This window comes from Notamacropus eugenii, chromosome 2 (genome assembly GCF_028372415.1).
Source record: "Notamacropus eugenii isolate mMacEug1 chromosome 2, mMacEug1.pri_v2, whole genome shotgun sequence".
In the NCBI taxonomy this organism is placed as follows: Eukaryota; Metazoa; Chordata; class Mammalia; order Diprotodontia; family Macropodidae; genus Notamacropus; species Notamacropus eugenii.
The window spans coordinates 433,801,223-433,823,029 of NC_092873.1; the positions used below are offsets into that span (position 1 = coordinate 433,801,223).

The 21,807-nt window shown below is 45.0% G+C and overlaps 1 protein-coding gene and 1 long non-coding RNA gene across 6 annotated transcripts in view; one reads left to right on the plus strand and one right to left on the minus strand.

The window, feature by feature from the left end:
- SLC45A3 (solute carrier family 45 member 3) overlaps nucleotides 1–10,048 on the plus strand; it is a 28,306-nt gene extending 18,258 nt beyond the window's left edge. For all 5 annotated transcript variants that reach the window (XM_072648043.1, XM_072648039.1, XM_072648041.1 and 2 more), the window contains exons 3-5: nucleotides 1,404–2,189; nucleotides 3,406–3,671; nucleotides 8,066–10,048. In XM_072648043.1, the coding sequence (XP_072504144.1) occupies nucleotides 1,404–2,189; nucleotides 3,406–3,671; nucleotides 8,066–8,500 (1,487 nt within the window). In that variant the 3' untranslated portion in view covers nucleotides 8,501–10,048. The remainder of the gene's footprint in view (nucleotides 1–1,403; nucleotides 2,190–3,405; nucleotides 3,672–8,065) is intronic.
- LOC140529411 (uncharacterized) lies at nucleotides 1,286–6,255 on the minus strand. The gene is made up of 3 exons (XR_011975541.1): nucleotides 6,107–6,255; nucleotides 5,543–5,594; nucleotides 1,286–2,381 (listed from the first exon to the last, which is right to left on the minus strand). It is a non-coding gene; the product is annotated as an uncharacterized lncRNA (long non-coding RNA).
- Nucleotides 10,049–21,807: the final 11,759 nt, after the last annotated feature.

Sequence of the window (21,807 nt, forward strand, 5' to 3'; positions counted from 1 at the left end):
TTGTGCACTCAGGTTATTTCCCTGAGTCTGTTTACTTTGCACCAGTTCATAAAAGTCTTTCCATGCTTCTGTATAGTCATCATATCCATTGTCTCTTAAGACACCGTAATATTCCATTACATTGCTGCCCATAATTTCTTCAGCTGTTTCCCAATTGAAGGAGAGCCATCTGCTTGGTGACATATTTTTTTAAAAATTACTTTTACTTGTTTTCAACCAACAAAAATCAGAATTTTTCTTCCTTCCCCCCCCCCTTACTCCCTCCCCCGTCTTAGGGGGGGAAATTCCACCTTTGTGACAAACGTTTAGAATTAAGCAAAACAAATGTGACCACATTGGCCAGGTCCCCCTCTTTGCTTCTGCCCTCTGAGCCTTTGTCCTCTGTCAGGACGTGGTTATAGTCTGTTCGATCATTAGTCCTCTGGACTCCTGGCTGATCACTATTATTATGCTGATTAAAGTTCCTAAGGTTTTCAGAGTTGCTTTGATTTTAGAATATTAAAGTCTTTGTATTAAATGTTTCCCTGGTTCTGCTCACTTCCCTCTTCGTCATTTATACAGGTTTTCCCAAGTTTCTCTGAAATCATTCCCTTATCATATGAAATGTTTTCCTGAAAGCTCTTTTTTATCCTCATACCATCTCTCCCCAATCCTGCCCAAAATTCTCCTTTATAACAGAGAAACAGGTAAGCAAAACTTCCACACACCACAGCCACGTGAGATTGTGTGTGTGATGCTCTCTACCCTTCATCTAAGACTTCAGCTGACTGGGGGCAAGTGTCTTTGATCATTCACCTCTAAACAGGTCAGCCCATCAGTCATTGAGGAGCCTTAAGCAGCTGCTCTGTGCCCAGATAGACTCTGCCCTGCAGGGATCTCTCTTATGTCAGGAAGATAGCAGGTCCATAGGGGCGTATGAAAAATTACTGATCTGAGGTCACCTTTGTGGGGAGCCTCACACTGGTGACCTGGCTATCAGGAAAGACTTCAGGTACAAGGTAGTGCTGGAACTGAGTTTTGAAGGAAACAGAGGATTCTAAATGAGGTCATTTCCTTTCACCTGCGTCTGAGGTCTCCAAGAGTGGTTTTCTTTGGTGATTGTGATCATTGTATGTGTTCTCTTGGCTATCCTTGGATCAGTTCATAAAAGTCTACCTAAACTGTGAGCCTGAATGAAAGATTTGTCTCTGCAGAGAAATTCTGCAGAAGGGATGGGCAAGGAGCATGTTTTGAGTTTTTTTCCCGTTACATTGAATGAACTGAATACACACACACACCACACACATATGCAGACATACGTGTATCTGTGTACATTTATTTATCATCTTACATGAACTTCTGAGAGGGAGGGAAAACTCCTGAGGACAGCCCCCACTGATCCCTCCTCTGTTCTCTCTCCTCAGGCATTGGCCCCGTCCTGGGCCTGGTATCTGTCCCCTTCCTGGGCTCAGCCAGCGACCACTGGCGTGGGCGCTACGGACGACGCCGACCCTTCATTTGGGCCCTGTCCCTGGGTGTGCTATTGAGTCTCTTTCTCATTCCTCGAGCAAGTCGCCTGGCTGGGCTGGTATACCCAGATGCTCGGCCCTTGGAGCTGGCACTGCTGATCCTGGGTGTGGGGCTGCTGGACTTTTGTGGTCAGGTGTGCTTCACCCCACTGGAGGCTCTGCTCTCTGACCTTTTCCGGGACCCTGATCATTGCCGCCAGGCCTTCTCTGTGTACGCCTTCATGATCAGCCTGGGGGGCTGCCTGGGATATCTTTTGCCAGCTATTGACTGGGATGCCAGTGCCCTGGCCCCTTATCTGGGCACCCAGGAGGAGTGTCTCTTTGGCCTACTTACTCTCATCTTCCTCACCTGCATGGCAGCCACACTGTTAGTGGCTGAGGAAGCAGCCCTGGGCTCATCAGACCCCCCTGAGGGGCTCCCAGTACTCACCGCACCTTCTCGTTGCTGCCCATGCAGGGCCCGTCTTGCATTCCGAAACCTGGCTTCCCTGCTGCCCCGCCTGCACAGGCTTTGCTGCCGAGTGCCCAGAGCTCTGCGTCGGCTCTTTGTGGCCGAGCTGTGCAGCTGGATGGCCCTCATGACTTTCACTCTCTTCTACACTGACTTTGTAGGTGAAGGACTGTATCAGGGTGTGCCTAGGGCTGAGCCTGGCACCGATGCCCGGCGACACTATGATGAAGGTGAGGAGGCCCGTTGTCTTGGGGAGCAGCTTTGTAAATTCAGGGAAACTTCTTGACCCTATCTCCGTGTGGCAGGCAGGTGAAAGATGAAATGGTGGAGGACGCAAAGGTTTGAGCTTCCAAGCAACTCCATTTGTTAAGCAACACATGCCGACTGCAGAACAGATTGGGACAGACCTCCTCAACCTAGGGCTGAACCACAAATACAGGGGAGACAGACTTTTGTCATTAAAAGCAATTAATCAAATAAGACCGATTAACTAAAAGAAAACAATTACTCAGGATACAAAATTCGGTTATCTGATTTCTAATTGGAGAAAAGATGGGAACTTTCCAAATTGGAAGGGGAGAATGAACAGGTGCATCCCTGAAATCAGGACAGGAGGGGTTCCACTCCCAAAAGTGTCTGTATTCAATCAGAGGAACATGCAAACAATAACTGATTGACCAGTACAGGGCCAGGTTTCAGATAAGACCTATGGCTTACTTGAGATATACAATTGTGAGAAAACGCCTTGCGTTGGTCTTTGGATCTGACTGGGTTTCTGGTCAGCATAACCAAGGTCCTTAGTTAAGGGATTCTGAGCAGCAGGGAGAGGTGGTCCAGCTTCTCAGCCACACAGGGCTAGGTCCAAATAATGCACTAATGCTTTCTCCCAATTCCCACAATTGAATAAAGTTTTCTTACAAGACAGAGATTGGACTTAGACCCATAATTGAATGGAAAAGGAATGGAGCTAACTCTAGAATTGAGTCACCAGGTGGAATCAGTGTAGTTTACATAGTTCTTACAATGAACCGCCTTTAATTCCTTCCTCTGACTTGGTCTGTATGCCTCACTTCCCTTCTCTGGCCCTCAGTTTTCTTACCTGGAAAATGAGTGAATTTGACTCTACTTAGAAGTTCACTTCCAGCTCTTAAGACACTGTCCCCCTCCCCCCCCATGCCCCGAAGCTCGTATTCTTCTTCTCCCAGTTCTCTTGTCCCCAGAGGTCACACGCCCTTCTGTTTGAGGGTTTAGAATAAACTGCATTTTTCCCAGCCTTTGGCGATATCACTGAACACAATCCACAAAGCTATTAGAGGGTTCAAATACAGTAACCTGTGTGGGGAGGCAGTGTTCCCCAATTATAACTTGTGGATTCGGAGAATCCTGGGCCCCTCAACTTGTCTCTGTTGTGACTTTCCTTTTCTTCCCCTGCCCTGTTTCTGGAAGGCGTGCGTATGGGGAGCCTGGGGCTCTTCCTGCAGTGCATGATCTCCTTGCTCTTCTCGCTGGGTATGGACCGACTGGTGCATCGTTTTGGGACCCGGGCAGTATACCTGGCCAGTGTGTTCACCTTCCCAGTGGCTGCTGGGGTGACGTGCCTGTCCCAGAGTGTGGCGGTAGTGACTGCGTCAGCCGCCTTCACAGGCTTCACATTCTCTGCCCTGCAGATACTGCCTTATACCCTGGCCTCACTCTACCACCGTGAGAAACAGGTACCTGGGCTTGGGCTGGTGGGAGGGAAGGGGAAGGAAAGGAAAAGGGGACCCCTGACCCAGAGTCCAGTGAGAGAAGCTGACCCAGGGACACCAGGGAAAATCTCTCGAGGGTACAGAGAGATTTGTATTGCAGCAAGAAGGATTTAGGTTGGATTTAGAGATAGGCCTTGGTTGTTAGGGGAAAAGCACCTTTCTTAGAGATCCTCCAGAATCGGGTAGGCAGACAGCTGTCTGGGCTGGGCTCCTTCTGTACCCTGCCTCCTCTAAGGGTAGGGTGGGATGAGGGATGGGCACAGTAGGGGCATAGGGAGTGGAGATGCTCAGAGAACACCTCTGGACCAGGGGAGGAGTGGTCATGCTTGGAGGTAGAGGAAAGGACCTCATTTTCTTTGGCCGTTACTGGGGATAGTCAGGCTTGATGAGTAGATTCATCTAACCGGGGAGAAAAAGTAGTGGATGCCTTAGCTACTAATGGCCTAAGGCTAAGCTCTGAGGGGTGGGAAAAATCCCAAGTGTTTCTGACCTTTTCTTCCTAGTTTTTCTGCCTCTTTTCCTTTAATTTTCTTTTCTTTCCCTCTCTTACTTCCTTGCCTCTCTTCTCCCCCACTCCTTGACATTCCCCATTGCAGACCTCCCCAAGCACTCCCTCAGGAGACTAACCCACCCGATGCCTTCGATGGTCTGGGCACTGCTGTAAGTTGGGACATCTCTCACCCTCTCCTCCTCATACTAATCCCTCCATCTGGGGGTCCTTTTCCCCAGGGCTAGAGGCATCTAGGTGGTGCATACCGGGCCTGGAGTCAGAAAGACCAGAGTTCAAATCCAACTTCAGGTATTACATACATTAACTGTATGACTTTTGGCAAGTCACTTAACCTCTGTTTGCCTCAGTTTCCTCAACTGTAAAATAGGGATGATGATAATGACACCTAGCTCCCAGGGTTGTTGTGAGAAAAAAATGAGATCATATTTGTAAAATGCTTAACACGCAGTAGGTACTTAATAAATGCTCGTTCCCTTCTTTCTCATCAGGTTGCTCCTCTGTCAGTCAGTCATTCCCTACACCCCTTTTTCCCCGTCCCTACACTGAGTAGCTCCTGTGTTGTACTTTTGGAAGGAAAGAGGAGAGAGATTCAGAGGGTAGGGAGTTTTCAGGCTGAGCTGGAGAGAAACTGGGAAACATCCCTTAGCAAGAAAACCCCTATGTGGGTGCAGTGTGTTAAAAGTGGGGAGCAGGGTACTGAGGAAAGGTTGGTGCCCCTGGAGTCAGAGACCCTGGGTTAAAGTTATGCCTCAGATACTTTCCAGCTGGTAACAAGGGCACACTCCCTTCCTGGGCCTCGGTTTCCTCATTTGTAAAAATAAAGAAGCTAAAGTCGATCCCCTCCCCAGGGGGATCTTCAGCTTTAAATCTTTGGTCTTTGTAAATGATTTTTGTGACCAAGTCTCAGTGATAAGCACATGGAGTAGTCGGCTTGTGAGATTTTTTGTGACTGAAGTCTGTGGCCCCCTCACACCTAGCAGTCTTTAGAATACTTCTCCCAGCGGACACAAATTAGTGTGGACTCAGAACGTAGACTCAGTTTCAGACCTGGGGACAGCTAGGTGGCATAGTAGATAGAGTACCAGCCCTTGGAGTCAGCAGGACCAGAGTTCAAATTCCACTTCAGACACTAGCTGTGTGACCCTGGGCAAGTCACTTAACCCATGATTGCGTCAGGAAAAAAAAAAAGATGTAGAACAACATAATTCTGGTCCCTGCTTCCTAGCCAGCTTCCATCACCTCCCTGCCTCCAAAATATGAACTCGAGGCACTAAATGACAATTGAAGTTTATCGGGGCCAGCCATTTGCTTATGGAGTACCTACCGTGGAGATGTTCTCCAGTTGAAATTGTCCCCTGCTTCTCCCTGACCCAAGTCTGCGTGGAGAATCAGAAGTTGGTAGTTTAATACAGAAATCGGTCAGCAAGCATTTTTATTTTATTAATTAATTTATTTTTAGTTTTCAACATTCATTTGCACAAGATTCTGAGTTCCAAATTTTCTCCCCATCTCTCCCCTCCCCCCACCCCAAGATGGTGGTGCATTCTGAGCACCCCTCGCCTCAATCTGTCTTCCCTTTTATCTCCACCCCCCATCCTCTTCCCCCTTACTTTCTTGTAGGGCAAGATAGGTTTCTATACTCCATTGCCTGTATATCTTATTTTCCAGTTGCATGTAAAAACAACTTTTAACATTTGTTTTTAAAACTTTGAGTTCCCAATTCTCTCCCTTCTTTCCTCCACACCCACCCTCATTGAGAAGGCAAGCCATTCAGTATAGGTTATACATGTATGGTTATGCAAAGCATTTCCATAATAGTCATGTTGTAAAAGACTAACTATATCTCCCTCCTATCCCAGCAAGCATTTTTAAAGCACCTACTGTGTACCTGGATAGAGTCACTTAGTCTCTCAGTGTCTAAGCAGCTTTCTAAGACTCTAAGTTGTACATCAGATGCAGTGATGAAGAGATCCCTACAAAGATGAACTCACAGGTCCAGTGCCATTTGCACCTCTTACACTCGTCTCTTCTTCCACCAGCATATTCCCCCCTCCCCCCCACTCCATCATCCCTACCACCGCCCCCCCCCCCAAAAAAAAAACCATGCCCACCTGGTATGGGGGAGAGGGAGAAAAGGAACATGACAACCATTATGATGGTTTAATTGCTATGTGCCTCTCCCCACCAGGCAACCTGTGAGTATTTGCTTTGTAGAAAAGGAGTGAGCCAGCAGCTTCCCTTCTCCCCTCACTGACTAGGCAGGCTGCCCTCTTGTGGTGTCTGAGATTATGGCCTGGACTTGAGGATTGGGGTTGGTGGATAGAGAGAAGGTGAGAGACTGTGTGGAGTAAAGGGAGGTTCCCTTTGGCTCTCAGTGCGCCTTCATCTGCCCCTCTCCTGCCTCCAGTTGCAGAAGGGATCCCTGATCAGGATTAGAAGATTTCTGGGGCACCCCCCACCTCTTGTAATCATCTTCTTTTGACATCCAGCCTGGTCTTACTAGATTTTAGGCTTTCTCAGGGGTGATAGAAGGTTGGTTTTGCAGAAGTCTTGGAGCGGGGGTAGGGATGTCTGATGAGATAGAAGGGATCCCAAGGTCAACTAGGCACTTGTCGCTGTATGCACTTGTGGTCACTGCTGTCACCATTCTGCCTCCATTTGTCTTGTAGCTGAAACTGGCTTTCCTAGCATCTAGCTTAAAACAAAGGAGAAAAGGAGAAGAGGACATGGGTGGGAAATGCTAGGATGTTCTTGGTGAAAGAGCACCTTCCATTGACAGCTGGCTACTTCCTTATATCCCTGTCATGGCTGGATTGATTGAAGGGCTTTCTCAGCCCCAGGAGCCAGGGTGAGGCCTAGCTCTGGCTGCTTATCTGACTCTCCTGCTTTCATAGAGGGGGAAGGAGGTCTGACTCCTGAAAACCAGGCTATCAGGTATCTTCTTCCATGTCCCACATCTTCATTAGAAGCCTTGTTGTAAAGTATATCCTCATCCTTTCCTTGGATCCTGGATAGCAGTTCTCCAGTGCTAGCTAGTGTCCACCTAGGTTGCCCAAGGTTGGAGGAGACTCCCGCTAAGAACAGCTTGTACCCAAAGTGATCTCTAGGCTTGGGGGCTCCATAGCAGAACTTATTTCCAAAATGAGGCCTGGGGGGAGGGGTAATAGGTACTCCCTGGTAGCCTGATAAATACTTTGAGGGCAGGGGGGAGGGTGATTGAATGCTAGCTTACTAGGAAGGGTTTGTAAAGGGGTAGTATGGGGAAGAAGGTAGCTTCTGGGCTTGGTTTTCAGGGTCCGAGGCCTCTAAGCCCCTGTTGTCCTTTCATCTTGTTCTATTGCCTTTTTTCTCTTGCTTTTTAATTTTCTTGCCTGTTCTATGGTCTCCTAAGGCTTCCCCTTTCATCCAAGGTTCTGTTCCATGCTCATGTGGGTAATGCTGGCCAGCTGTGCCAAATCAAACTTGGGCTGAAGATAGGTGTGTATTCCTTCTGCCTCACTTCTCCTTTGCTGCTGTCCAGAGTTCTGGGAGTGTAGTGGTCCTTCATAACAGGAAGAGCCAGACACTACCCCCAGCCCTTTAGGGAGAAATTCTCATTTTCTTCCCCCCCCAAAAAAAATTACGACCAGTAAAAAGCCTCTGGTCACTCTATAACTCCTCCCTGTTTTGACAATCAAACTCGAAGTTCTTTTAAGGCCTGTTTATTGTATTTTGGGGCCCTGCTGTCTGATTCTCTTTTCATGCTAGGCTAATCCTTCTTTGGGGGGGTGTTTGCGAGGGGTGGGGTTGTCTCTGGGGCTATCTGGTTAGGTTTACACTAATTATCTCTCTTTTCCCCTCTTCCCAGGTATTCCTGCCCAAGTACAGAGGGGACCCTGGCAGCAATAGCAGTGGTGACAGCCTGACCACCAGCTTCTTGGCAGGTCCCAAAGCTGTGGGACCCTTTACTAATGGACATTCAGGGACTTCTAGTACCAACCTCTTTCCTTCTTCACCCCCACTGTGTGGGACCTCCCCGTGTGATGTGTCGGTGAGGATGGTAGTTGGGGAGGCAGCTGAGCCTGGGAGCCCAGGCCGGGGCATCTGCCTGGACTTAGCCATTCTGGACAGCGCCTTTCTCCTCTCTCAGGTGGCACCATCTTTGTTCATGGGCTCCATCGTCCAGTTGAGTCAATCAGTCACAGCCTACATGGTGTCGGCAGCAGGCCTTGGGGTGATAGCCATCTATTTTGCCACTCAGGTGGTATTTGACAAAAGTGACTTGGCTAAGTGTTCTATCTAGGTGTCTCCTGACCCCTGGGAGAAAGGCCAGAGCAAGAGCCTGCCCCTTCTCCTCTTTGACATCTTTCTCCCTTCCTCCATTTCTGCATCTGTCCTTCCCCACTCCCAGGTCCAAGACTTGGGTTAGGAACTGCTGAGAATCACAGCTCAGCCCACCTAGGGTTTCTGTTCTCCCCTCTCCACTTGGAGTCTCTGGGTCTCAAAATCCTGTTCCTGTCACTGCCAAAGTGGGGCAGGGCAGCTCTCTGCTGCCCCCCAATCGTTTGGAAGTGCTTAACTGAAGAGGTGATTGATGAGCAGGGGCCTGGTGCCTTTGGGACTCTCATTCTCCCTCTCTCAGAGGAGCTGAGGAGCCCTGGGGTAGCTGTGGCTGGTCTCCTGGCTAACCTAATAAGCCTTAAGTTCCAGCTTCTCAGTGGGTTTGGAGTACATGGTGGGAGAAGGCACTTACTGGGGTGGGGGGGGGCTTCATGTTAACTCTCTGGGAAACACCTGAGTCTACAGGACCTTTGGGATAGGAGCTAAGGTCCAGAGTGAGGACAGATGAGAAAAGGGGATTATTTGCAGAATGAACAAACCAAAGAGGCCAGCCTCTCAGCTCTTCCCATCCCACCCCAACCCTTCCCCACAAAGCTGTCTAATGTTTCTCCTCTCTGCACTTGGCAGTTTCTCCTCCTGAGGCTGCTGCTACTCAGCAAGTTTTAGCCTGAAACTCTCTCCTGCCCCCAACCCCAGGATTGGAAAATGTGAAACAAAATCCTTTTTTTATGAGACTTTTGCCCAGACCCTACTGCTGTCCTTCCTGCTGTTTTCACTATCCCCTCCCACCCTGCATTTGATCAATACTTGGAAACTCTTCCCCATTCTACTGGGTAGGTGTTGGGTTTTTGTATTTAACACCAGTACTGTACACAGGTCTTTAAACATTTAATTTATTTATTTTCCAGAGTAGGAGGCTGTTGCTAACTCGCTACCCAGTGGGCTTAGTGTATTAGATCTTTCAGGGCCTGGTTCCCTGTTGGTTGAGCCAGACCTGTCATTGCCAGGTTCTAAAACCCTGAAGAATAAGGATGTCTATTACTTAGCCAGTTACCAGAGGCTCTTGTCTTATAAAACGTTTCCCACAGTGCCTTTGTTTACCTGCCCCTTGCAGCCTTCCTCACTTGAGCACCTACCACTGCTTCTCTCCCTAGCTTTGTCTACATCCCTTCTTACCAGTTCCACTGCCTTGGTTCCATGTCTAACCCATGAGCTTGGGGTCTGTTTTCCTTGCTATTGGGACCTCCTCTCCCCCACCCCCTTCATTTTGTTGTCCCTAGACCTCTTGCCTATCTCAGCCCCAAAAGGCATGCACTGTGCTGTGGGGGACACAGGATCTCAGGAGCCACCCCTGCCTTGGCCAGGAGGTCTTACCTCGGGGGTGTAAATGCTGTTTGCAATAATGTTTTGTGTCTTATTTATTTAGCTAAGTGAATATTTTGTACAGTGTGCAAGCAATCAGAGTATAAAGTTTATTAAGGTGAAATAAAGAAGCTTCATATATATTTAACAAGTGTGGATATTTGTGTTGTGTGTATGGGTATGGGTGTGGGTGTGGGAGGCCCCATCTACTTTGGAGACACTGAGAACAGAATTCACCACTGTTTTTTATTTGCACTTTCAGTGCCTGCAGGTTGCAGGTCCTCCCAGTAGATGGTGCCACACACCATCACCCCTTCCCTTCCATTGTCCATCCATGGCCAGAACCCTACTCTGGATGAACACAAAGATTGGGCTCCAGATGGGAATTCACAGGGTAGTGGTGGAGACAGAATACTCACCTGGAAACTCCTTAAGGGCACTTAAAAACATATTCAACAAGAGTGAGGACAGGGCTGGATGAGGTGGGCTGAGATTTGATTCCCACCTCCATACCTTTGCCGCTCTTTGGGCTTATGCTCTCTTCCTTTCCCCTCTGTTCCTCATTTTTAAGTCCCAGCCTTCTTCACAAAGTCTTCCCTGACCCCTCCAGCCATCACTGATCTCCTCTGACCCTTTTTCCATCTCTGTGGCCAATAGTGCTATTGATAGAGGAGACTATATCATACGATGGAGTTGGGAGAGCTAGGTCCTACTCCTTCCTTGGCCACTAAGAAGACTATGTGACCATTGTCCAAACAGCTGCCTTCCTCTGAACTCAAATTTCCTGTAACATGAGTGACTTCCATTAAATCAGCATTTTAAAGACTGCTTTGCAAAAGCCTGTTTTGGGGAGGATGAATGAGGGGGAGAGGAGAGCTTAATACTAATAATTTCTTTCCTCTAAAGTTATAAATGAGATGTATAACAAAACTACTTAAAGTGATTTTTTCCAGCATAAAAAGTTTTAATTTTTAATAGATATATAATATCATTAATCGGGTCTTCCCCTCCCAGTTTGATTGTTTTTTTTGATTAAAGTGAATTCCTTGATTCACTTCTTAAGCCGTTCAGTGAATGGGTGTTGCCTTGTTCAAAGTGAGAACTTGAAAAGTCCTTAGCTTAAAAGGGTCAGGGTCTCCCACTGTGTCCTGGGTCATCTCCAGTCATCCTGATGTATATCTGGCCACTGGACCCAGACGGCTCTGGAGGAGAAAGTGAGGCACAGCCCGCCCTCCCTCAAATCAAAGTCAATTGCAAGTTATGTCATCATCTCCTTGATGTTGTGGTCCTCTTCCAGAACGAAGGACAAACCACAACCACAATAATAGATATAGATTTAATATAAAATAAATTTAATAACAGATTAAAATAGATTTAATTTTCCTGCAAAATTTCTCAGACCCTATTTTGTGTTCAATAATGCTTCTGCACCCTTCAATTACATCATTTATGTGCCAAGTCTGAAAGTACTCTGTCCAGATTACTTTGGGAAACACTGAACCTGCAGAGAGGCCCTTCTACCTCTAACCTTGAGGCAAAGCTTCTCTCTCTGCCAGTTTGCCAAAGTCTGGGTGACTTTGGGCTATGCTTTACCACAAACTCTCTGAGCCTCAGTTTCCTGTAAAATGGATATAAGTAGTTGACCAGACTTGTGAGGCTGAGGTGAGATAATGTGAGTGCTTTTGTACCTATAAAATGCTATATAAATCAGTTCTCAGTCTTGCTGTGTTCTCCAATGATTTCATGTATTTATTTCATCATCTAGACCGTAAGCTCCTTGAATGAGGAATGTAGCCTCATGTTTTTCTTGTAGGCCTGTCAGCCCTGAATAGGTGAAAGGCCCTCAAGTACTTTTTGATTTTTTAGTTCTAGCTCCTTAGGCTGGAGAAAAGGGGAAACAGAGGTCCCTGCCCTTTGTGAACATAAAAACTGAGTAAGAGATCAGGTCTGTGATGTGACTTTTTGAGAGTCAGGAAAATAGAGTGAATGATCATTTGAGCTTCCCCCGTTTTTCCCCCTCTCTATTGAGTTTTGGAGGATCATGTTAGCCCTTTTCTGCTCCAGGGCTCTTCTTTCTTCTAAGGGAATGGGCTACCTTGAAAGCAGTAAGCTCCATTGTGGCTGGCAGTATTCAAGCAGAAACTCAGTGATCACTGGTCAGAGCCTGTAGAAAGAATTTATGCTCTGGAGTGAGAGAGAGCACCTATGAGGTTCTTTCCATCCAACTCTAAAATTCAAGGACAAAGTCAAGACAACTGGAGATGGCCCAGGATGCAGTGGATAACCACTGTGGAAGAGAGAGGCTGACGACCCTGCCTCACTTAAATCCAGTTCATGTGCAAGTCAAGACATTACCTATGATGCCACTGATCCTTCAGAAACGACAAACAATGAAAGGATTCAAGGAGCCTGCTCCAATGATTGGAGGCTAAAGCGTTTGGCTGTTCCTTTGGCCTACCTTCCTACTCCAGAACCAATGTCCTCCACAAACCACCCAAGGAGATGCAGGGACAAGACAAATCCTTTTGTTCTCCCCACTTTCCAAAAAAAAGAGAAGGCCCTGAAGAGCTTGTCAGTAGTGGAAAGAAAACTGGATTGGACAAGAAAATTCTATGATGATCTTCAGTTCTCTGAGACTGATTTGAGATGGTCATCTGCCAGTTCCTGGCTCTCTTCTTACTTCCTTCAAGAAGGGAAATAAAATTGGGACTGGAAGCTACCCTTCTCTCTTCAGAGAGAGAGAGAGAGAGAGAGAGAGAGAGAGAGAGAGAGAGGAGTTATCTGACTAGAATGATATCTGTCCTCTCCCTTAAATATTAGTCTAGAGGATATGATAGGATTCTATCTAACTTTGGAACACTTTGTCATTTGGGGAGAAAGGAGGGGACCCCCAAACTCTATATCCAAGGCTTGACCTTTTCCCTACCTAATACCAGTTCCCCAAGGAGTACACATAGCAAAATAGCAAAGACTTATCCAAATCATAGCAAAACAGAGATCAGAGAAGGCTTACATAGGAGAGTGTGTACTGTTGACCTGAAAACTTTGTTAAGAAAAGGCAACAAGCTAAATGCATACATTTTATGATTTAATTAATTAATTAATCAATTCGCTATTAAAGACAACAGTAACATAATGCATTATGGAGCCAGAAATGTTCTGGCTCCCCAGTGCAGAAATCTTCTGGCTTATATACATTTTGCTATGAGAAAGGAACTCTCCTAGTTGAACAAATCATAAATTTAGTAAGACAAGACAATTAACAAAGTAATGTTGGTCAGGCCTTGGGATTCCAGCTGGGTAAACATGTCTCGGTGATAAAGAAGGAAATCCCACCACTAGTAAGTGGCAGGCTTCCTGCCCTAAACAGATAACTGACATAGGAAAGGGTAAACAAAGTTCAATAGAAATTACGACCTAAGATGTCTGTGTTTTCTTTACCATTAACATGCCATAACATAGTATATGTCTACAAATATTAAGATATGGAAAATGTCCCATTATTCAAGATAGTGTCTTAGGTTAAAGGTCTCTTAAGGAATGTTAAGTCAGCCTTGGCTGGCTTTGTTGACATAGGAGGAGGCATTCTCTGAGTTTGCTTCAGAGAGAACAAAGAGATTATTCCAAAATTTTATATTAAACATTATCAGTACCATACAAGACCAAGTCCAAGGGAGTGAGGTAACTGTCCAGTTCAGAGAGGGTCCTGGATCTCATCCAAAGAGAAACTCCCCAAAGCCCCTAGAGTCACAAGCTGGGGATAGGGATATGAGGGAGACTGGCCCCTCCTTTCATGTCCTTCCAGTCTTTTCCTGCAGCAACCTGAAGTAGGGTTGATGTCTTCCATCTTCTCTTCCAAAGCTGGAAGCCAGGAATGCCTGCAGCAACTCAATGCTCAAAGAAGACTCAAAGTTTGACCAGTCCCACAGAGGACTGGCCACTGAAGACTCAAGGAAGACTCTCTCTTGGACTTGAAGAATCCTCAAAGGAGAACTGAAGCTATAGAGGCCTCCCTGCTGCCCCCTTGTGGAGGGGGGAGATGGGTTCTCCTAGAGCAGCAAGGACTGCTGAGCCCAAGAAGTTTCTAGATTTCAGGGCCCATCCAGGCTGGTCACCTTTGTTTTCCAGGTTCAGTTTCTATCTCATTGACTTGCTGGTTGTGGGGATTGCTCAGAGCTGGGGATCTGTGACTATAACACTGTACCCCAAAGCAAGTGCCACTCCCCTTCCCACCCACTCTGTTAGCCTCCCATGTGGTTCAAGAGAGGCTGAGAGAAAAAGACAATGACAGAGAAACAAAGAGACAGAGACAAATAGGGACAGACTCAGAGACAAAGACGAGTCAGAGAGAGAGAGGACAATCAAAGAGACAGAGAAATAGACAAAGAGGGACAGACAGACAAAGACAGACAAAAGACAGAGAGACACAGAGGCAGAGAGAAAGAGAGAATTCAGTGGAAAAGGAGAGGAACCAGGAAACTCAACATATCTTTGAAGTTCAGTTTCTTAGGGTTTTATAAACTCATCATATTCTAGGAGATGTATCACCTCTAGATGATATAGACCCTAGACTATAAAGGTGGAAGGGACCTCAAAGAGGTTCCATAATTTTACTCAGATGAAGAACTATGGGTCAAGGTCATACAAGTAGTAAGGAGGAGTCATAATTGGAATTCAGGTCCTGTGGTTGCAAATTTAAAACTTTTTCCACAATTGATGCAATATGAGTTCAGGAGAACATTGAAAAAAGAGAACCAGAAATGAGCTCTAGCCAAATGACTTTTTAGTATTATTTTGTGAAATCCCTGGGTCTACATACACTTTCCTCATATTTATCAGTCTACAGGTACGTATGTTTATTTCCTTGAACAATTAACCTGGTGGTGTCAGACTCAAAGCTAAGTTTATAAAACTCACTTATATGCCAGACTGTTATTTAAATTTCTGGTTTTCTTTCCAGAAGGTTGTTCAGCTGATAACATCTTCCTTTGAACAAAGGGCTGTATAACATATACCTTTGGGGGCTGCAACCAGTGCTGTTGGCCACAATCTAAGGGACTGAGATTCTTGTATTAAGAAGCATTGATCAGATGCCTGCTAATCACAGCTCACCTTTTCTGAGGCGGTACAACAACACTATGGGGTGGCCCTTCACAATGGACCCCATACCTACCTTTCCAGACTTATTTCCCATTATTCCCCATCATATACCCTACGACGCCTACCCATCCAAAGTAACTTGACATTCCATCTTTGATCACCATGCCTTTATATAGAAGGTCCTTCATCTCTAGAATGCATTTCTTCCTCACCAAATTAGAATTCCTTTTTTTGTTCATTGGTTTCACTTGGGTCTGACTCTTCATGACCCCATTTAGAGTTTTCTTGGCAAACTAGTTTGCCATTTCCTTCTCCAGCTCATTTTACAGATGAGGAAACTGAGACAAACAGGGTTAAGGGACTTGCCCAGGGTCACACAGCTAGTGTTTGAAACTGGATTTGAACTTGTGAAGACATGACTTCCACTCCAGTACTCTCTTCACTGTGCCACCTCACTACCACAATTAGAATTCTTAGCTTTCTTCAATGCTCAGCTTAGCAATCACCTATCTATAGAAAGCCTCAGCTGGCTGCCCCCCAATTGCTCAAGCTCACTCCACCACTTCAGTTATCTTGCATTTGCTTAATTTGTACTTACTGTATCCTCCATTGGGATGTAAGCTCTTTGAGGGTTGACACTTTTAATCCTGTCGTTGAATCTCCGGTGCCTGGCCCTGTATTTTGTAGTGTTTCATGTTGAATAAATATGTTCAATTGAATTATTCTTTTTTTATAGGTGAATGTTCCACAAAGTGACTTTTCATGCTCACACAGCCATTATGCATCAGTCTTTAGACTCCTTCCATTACTTTACAAGGAGGCTTTACGGGGAACAGACCCAACCTTAGGCAAAGCGGTCTGGAGGATTCCTGTATCCAAGTGGGCCTTTTGTCTGAGCTAACCTTGACCTTGTGGCCTGATTCTAGCACTGGAGGTCTTGCCTGACTCATTGTATCTAAATCCCCTGTATCCTACTTTTGGTATATATAACATTTTAGACTTTGAGCTCACCTAATCCTAATCCCTTTATTTCTCGATGACGAAATTGAGGCCCAGTTCACTGTCCAAGTTTATACAGGTAATATGCATCACAAGAGAAAACGATTTGCATTCAGTGCTCTGCACCAGACCTCAGTTTATTTCCCCATTGCCCCATCTCTGCTCCTGACTCTCCCTCTTAAGTCCCTGTACCCTAGGGGCAGCTAGGTGGCACAATGCATAGTCAAGAAGACCTGAATTCAAATATGGCCTGACACTTACTATGTGACTGTGGGCATGTCATTTAACCTGCCTTCTTCAGCTTCCTCATCTGTAAAATGAGGATAACAGTAGCACCTCCTTCAAAGGGTTGTTGTAAGAGTCAAGTAAGATATTTGTAGAAAGCATTTAGCATGGTACCTGACCATGTAGGCACTGTATACATGTTAGCTATCATTATTATTACTCTATCCCATACTCTAATATTTCCAGGACTTGGACCTTGCCCACAAACCATACATTCTATTGTTGGGTCCTTGCTACAGCTTCCCCTTCTAAAGGGGGGAAAAGATATAGTTTCTTAAGGAATTTATAGCTGAGATGAGGGAAATGTGTATAAAAAAGATAAGCATTAGTCCAAGACAGTAGGATGAGTTCCCAAAGTATCTTTGGAGTGCAGAGGAGGAAGAGCTCACTATATTAGCTGGATGGTCAGGGAATGCTTACAAGTCTAGGGTGTAGTGGGTGGTTGGTGAGATGAGCCAAACCTTGGGGCCAGACTAGGAAAATTAGTTGGAAACTAGAAAGACCTGCTTGGGCAGACATTCCAGGGATGTCCTAATAGAGACCAGCAGGAGAAAGATGTGATGGATGGGTAGATGGAAGGTCAGAGCAGGGTGTCAGCAGGTCTAGGCAGGCTACTGGTTTATGGCAAGAAGGGTCAATGGTGGGAGCAGACAAGGGTACTAACAGGAAGGCAGGAGGAAGAGGTACAGGTTGGCAGCAGATGAACAGTGAGGAACTAGCTGTTGGGTTGATGGGAAGGACCTCTAGTCTTGGAAAAATGGGGAATAGAGAGAATGCCAAGACATCTATGGCAGGGGAAGGGAAGGGCAACGCAGGGATCTGGTTCCTGTGGTACAGGGTGGGGAACATAGCTATGATGGACAATGCAAGAACAGTTACTACAACCAGGGCATAAAGTCAGAGCAAGATTAGCAAGAATGACTCGTTGCCAACCCCCTGAGCTGTGGATCTATGAGTCTAGAGATAGTATTGAATCTAGGATCTGGGACAGTTGGTTTTAACACGTGTTCGTTGAGAGCATACTATTTGTAGAATACTGTGCTAGGCTCTGGGGATACAGAGTCTTTGCCTTCACGGAGTTTACTTTCCACTGGCTGGAGATGGACGGTAGTGATGCCCCAGCTGGAGAGATGCAGGTGCAGGAATCAGGGCCCACTGTTATCAAGCTTTAGGTTGAGGTGATGGACATAGGCAGCCCAGTATAGAAGACTGGGAACCAAGGAACCTGGGGCCAAATCCCAGCCCTAATATTTTGTAGCCAACTCTCTGAGACTCCGTTTTACCATCTAGAAAACTAGAATATTAGTATATGTCTGACCTGCCTTACAAGGTCACAGAAGACTTTGCTAGTGAATTATAAAGATATAAACTATTATATTTAAGAAAACCATTTGCCCACTCTGATCCAGTCAGAAAGATGTGGGCTAAGAATTATAATAGCCAAAAAATTATTCTGTGAAACAGTAACTTTGATTTTATGACATCAGCTTATTTCCTTGATGTGTACATATTCTCCACTGATGTAGATTGTAACCCCTCTCCATGTTAGCCTCTGGTTACGTAAGATACCATGATCATGCCTGGGGTGGCAACTCTCTGGCAAGAGGATGAGCCTCTGTATTTAGATAGACTGGCTTGTTAGGCAGACCTAGGCCTATGCTTGAAGCCTTCTCAGCGTGGTAGGGCCTGCTGGAGCTTGTGCTCACCTGGCATAGCTTTTGATAACCCAAGGCCACAGCCACACCCTGAAGAGGCATCAGAAGAGAACTGGCTAAACATATCCAACATCTACCCCTCCAGTATAACAACATGCATTTTCTCAGCCATCTAGGTGAATAAAAAGGTGTTTGGACACGCGTGCTGTGTCCCACAACTCTCAAAGCCACATCAGCTGAATGTCTTTGGGTGGTACAAGCTCAGAAATCTGGCTGCCCCTGTTTTCTGAGAACTGGGCCCCAAGTCTTTGACCTTGAATGGGCCATGTTGTTTACTTTCAGAATCAGTTTGTCCTTATCTCTTGAGTCAAGAGGGAGGTTATGCTTTGCCACTAGACTGAGCAAGTGACAGTTTGTGGTTTGTGCTATGGTGAGATACAGTCAGATTTTGTTAAAGCGGTCTATGTATGATGGGGGAGGGGGTGGGGAAAAAGGGAAGAGCAGAGAAGGACCCTAAAAATAGAATCACAGAAACATAAACTGTTAGAACTTGAAGGGACCACCTCTAGTCAGTCTGGCACATAGTAGGCCCTTCATAAATGCTGGTCCACCAACTACAAAACTGGTAGCTGAGATTAATGCTGTAGATAAGGGTCACACAGATTTTAGCAAAGCCTTTGATAAAGTATCACATACAGATATGAACTAGATAATAATACAATTAGATATATTTGAACCTACTGGATGTCTGGACTCAAAGAGTCATGAGTAATGGTTAATTTTTTTTTAAAAATTTAATCTAAACACACACACACACACACACACACGAGCATTTCCATACATGTAACAGAACACAAAATGAGGATTCCATATGAACCACTGAATCGATTTTATATTGCTTCTTTAATAATGGTTAAGTGTTAACTCAACAGGAAGTCTCCAGTGGACTGTATGCCAGTGTACTTGGACTTGGTACTGTGTCAAGCATTGATCCAATTTTATCAATGACTTGGATAAAGGGATACATGGCGTGCTCATCAGATTTGAAGATGGCACAAAGCTGAAAGGGATAGCTAGCACATTAGATGAAAGAGTCAGGACCTCAAAAGCTTTTGAGGCTAAAGCATTGGGCTACATCTAATAAGATGAAAATGGATAGGAAGATATATAAAGTCTTCCACTTGGATTCCAAAAATCATTTTCACAAGTGATGTGATGCTTTGTTGGAAGCCAAGATGAGAAACCTACAGCTAGTTGGCTGGATCTGGTCCACTGCTTAATCTCATATGGCTTGCAGCAAACACTTCTGAATATAGACCTATGACAGTAATACTTTCAGCTTTTTAAAAATAGCATTTTAAGTGTACCTCATCTCTCTCTACTCTTACTCAAATCTGTCACTGGTAAAGAAGGTAGTAGGACAATATATGTATTGGAATGGCAACCAGCAACTAGTTTTCAAAACTTGCTCTTAGTCATGAATGTTTATTCTTATGTCAATTCAATAATCATTTATTAAGCACCTACTGCATTTCCAGCACTGGGCTAAGAGCTGGTATGTGTCCCATGAACATATCTGTCAGTGTTCTGTATTGTCATTCTCTTTTGCTTAGCATCACAGAACCTTCACATTCAAGAGAGCTTGATGGAGTGTTGAACTTGAATCCAGGAAGGCCTGAGTTCAAATTTGGCTTCGGCATTTATTAGCATTGGGCAAATCACTTAACCTGTCTGCCTGAGTTTCCTCACCTATAAAAGGGTGATAATAATTGTACCTGTTTCTCAGGATTATTTTGAGGATATACAATAAAGTGCTTTTCGAACCTTAAAGTACTACACATACCCAAGTACGTGAGCTATTAATTTCTTCAGCTACTCTGCCTTCCTCGTCTTCTCAGATGACTTCGTTCGTTGTATTCCTACACTCCAGCCAATTTGGCCTATGCACAATTTCCTGTATCTAGTCTTGAGCTCCCCTGCCTCCTTGGATTGGTTTCCCTGAATATTCCCTGAGCCTCCCTGGACTCCTTGGTCTGTTTCTGCTACTTTTTGGCTGGTGTTCAGCCATTCGTTTGTGTCTGACTCTTCCTGACCCCATTTGGGGTTTTCTTGGCATAGATACTGGAGTGGTTTGCCATTTCCTTCTCTAACTCATTTTACAGATGAGCAAACTGCAGCAAACAGGAGTAAGTGACTTGCCCAGGGTCACACAGCTAGTCTGAAGCTGGATTTGAATGCAGGTCTTCCAGGCCCAGTACTCTATCCACTGAGCCACCTAGCTTCCTCCTGTGACTTCTAGGTAAATGACTTAACCTCTCTCCGCTTCAGTTTCTTTAGCTATAAGATGAGAGATTAATGCTTGTACTGCTTACCTCACAGAGCCATTTTAAAGAAAGAACCTTGTAAACTTTAAAACTCTGGATCCCAGCCTATGAATCTTAGATGCCTTGGGGGAGCAGCAGAGTTTTTACAAAGCCAAGAATCATATGCAATTTAATAAACCACATATACTTTCTGTAGATTGCAAAAATGTTTTTCACATGTATGTGCTACTGTTCGTTGTTTGTTCTTTGTTTTCAGAGAGGACCAACGACATCATGGGGTGATGTCTTGCCTTGGATTTAAGTGAGGCAGTTACACAAAGTTGTCAGCTTCACTCTCTCTTCCTGAGTCTTTGAAGTTCAGTAGCAAGACAAAAGTCAGGGTGACTGATGATGGCCAGGGATCCAGTGGATGACCTTGGCATCTCTGAAGTCTGACCAAGCTCTAAGCGCTCTGCTTCAGCTATTGTCATGGCTATTGGAACAAACTGTTCTCATCCACTCATTCCATGGGGGAAAGTCTTTACAGGCTGGGGTAGACATCCCTCTAACTTACTGACAGGTTTGAAACCTGTTCTTTACCCTTAACTTGGTTTAGCCCATCTGCTGAGATAGTTTGCTGGGGTGTGGCCACTGTGCATATTAGAGCTTCTTGGAGCCACAGGTGAGAGTTGAGTGACTGGTTGATACCAAAGGTGGATGAGAACCCTGAAAAGGGCAGGATAAGCCCTCATACCAGAGGTGTGAGTCCTCCCTGAACACCTGATATGTTTTTCAATGTATGTAGATCTTCTGACTAATCAAATACAAATTCATTTTTAAATGTTACTGAAGTAGTGTTATGCCATACATTTTCTTGATTAACAGATGGTAGTAGAGTAGTACAAATTCAATCATATGGGGATGTCTATGAGATTTTTTGACGTCAAAAAAAGTTGGAACACATTATCTCAAATATGAGAAGTTCTCATGATGCTTAGAATGTCTGCCTTCACCTCAGCCTGTTAAATTCTTATCTATATTTTTAATCTTTAATTTTGTATTATTTTTAATGAACAAGCATGTCTGTTTTCTTTTTCCCACTCTGGTGCCAATTTGAAAGAAAAAAAAAAACAAAATCCTTGTAATAAATATGCAAAATCAAGCAAAACAATTTCCTTGGCCACATTGGCCATACCCCAAAACATATATGTCATTCTGCACCCTGAATTCATCATCTTTTGTCAAGAGATAGCCTACCCAGTTTTTAAAGCCCATCTCAAATGGAGGAAGATTTCCTTGATCCCTGAAGCTGATAATATATAGAAATAGTTATCCATATATATACATATAAACATATATATGTACATATACACACATATGCTTATATGTGTATGTATGTATGTATCTGTCTGTCTGTCTTTCTATCTATTTATATCTTTCACAGATCTCTGGTTAAGAAGAATCATTAGAGAATATATTTTCCCTTAGTGATGTCATTATCTTCCACAGTTTCAACTATGACCTCTACGCAGCCAACTCCCAAATCTTTATCTCTAGTCCTAATC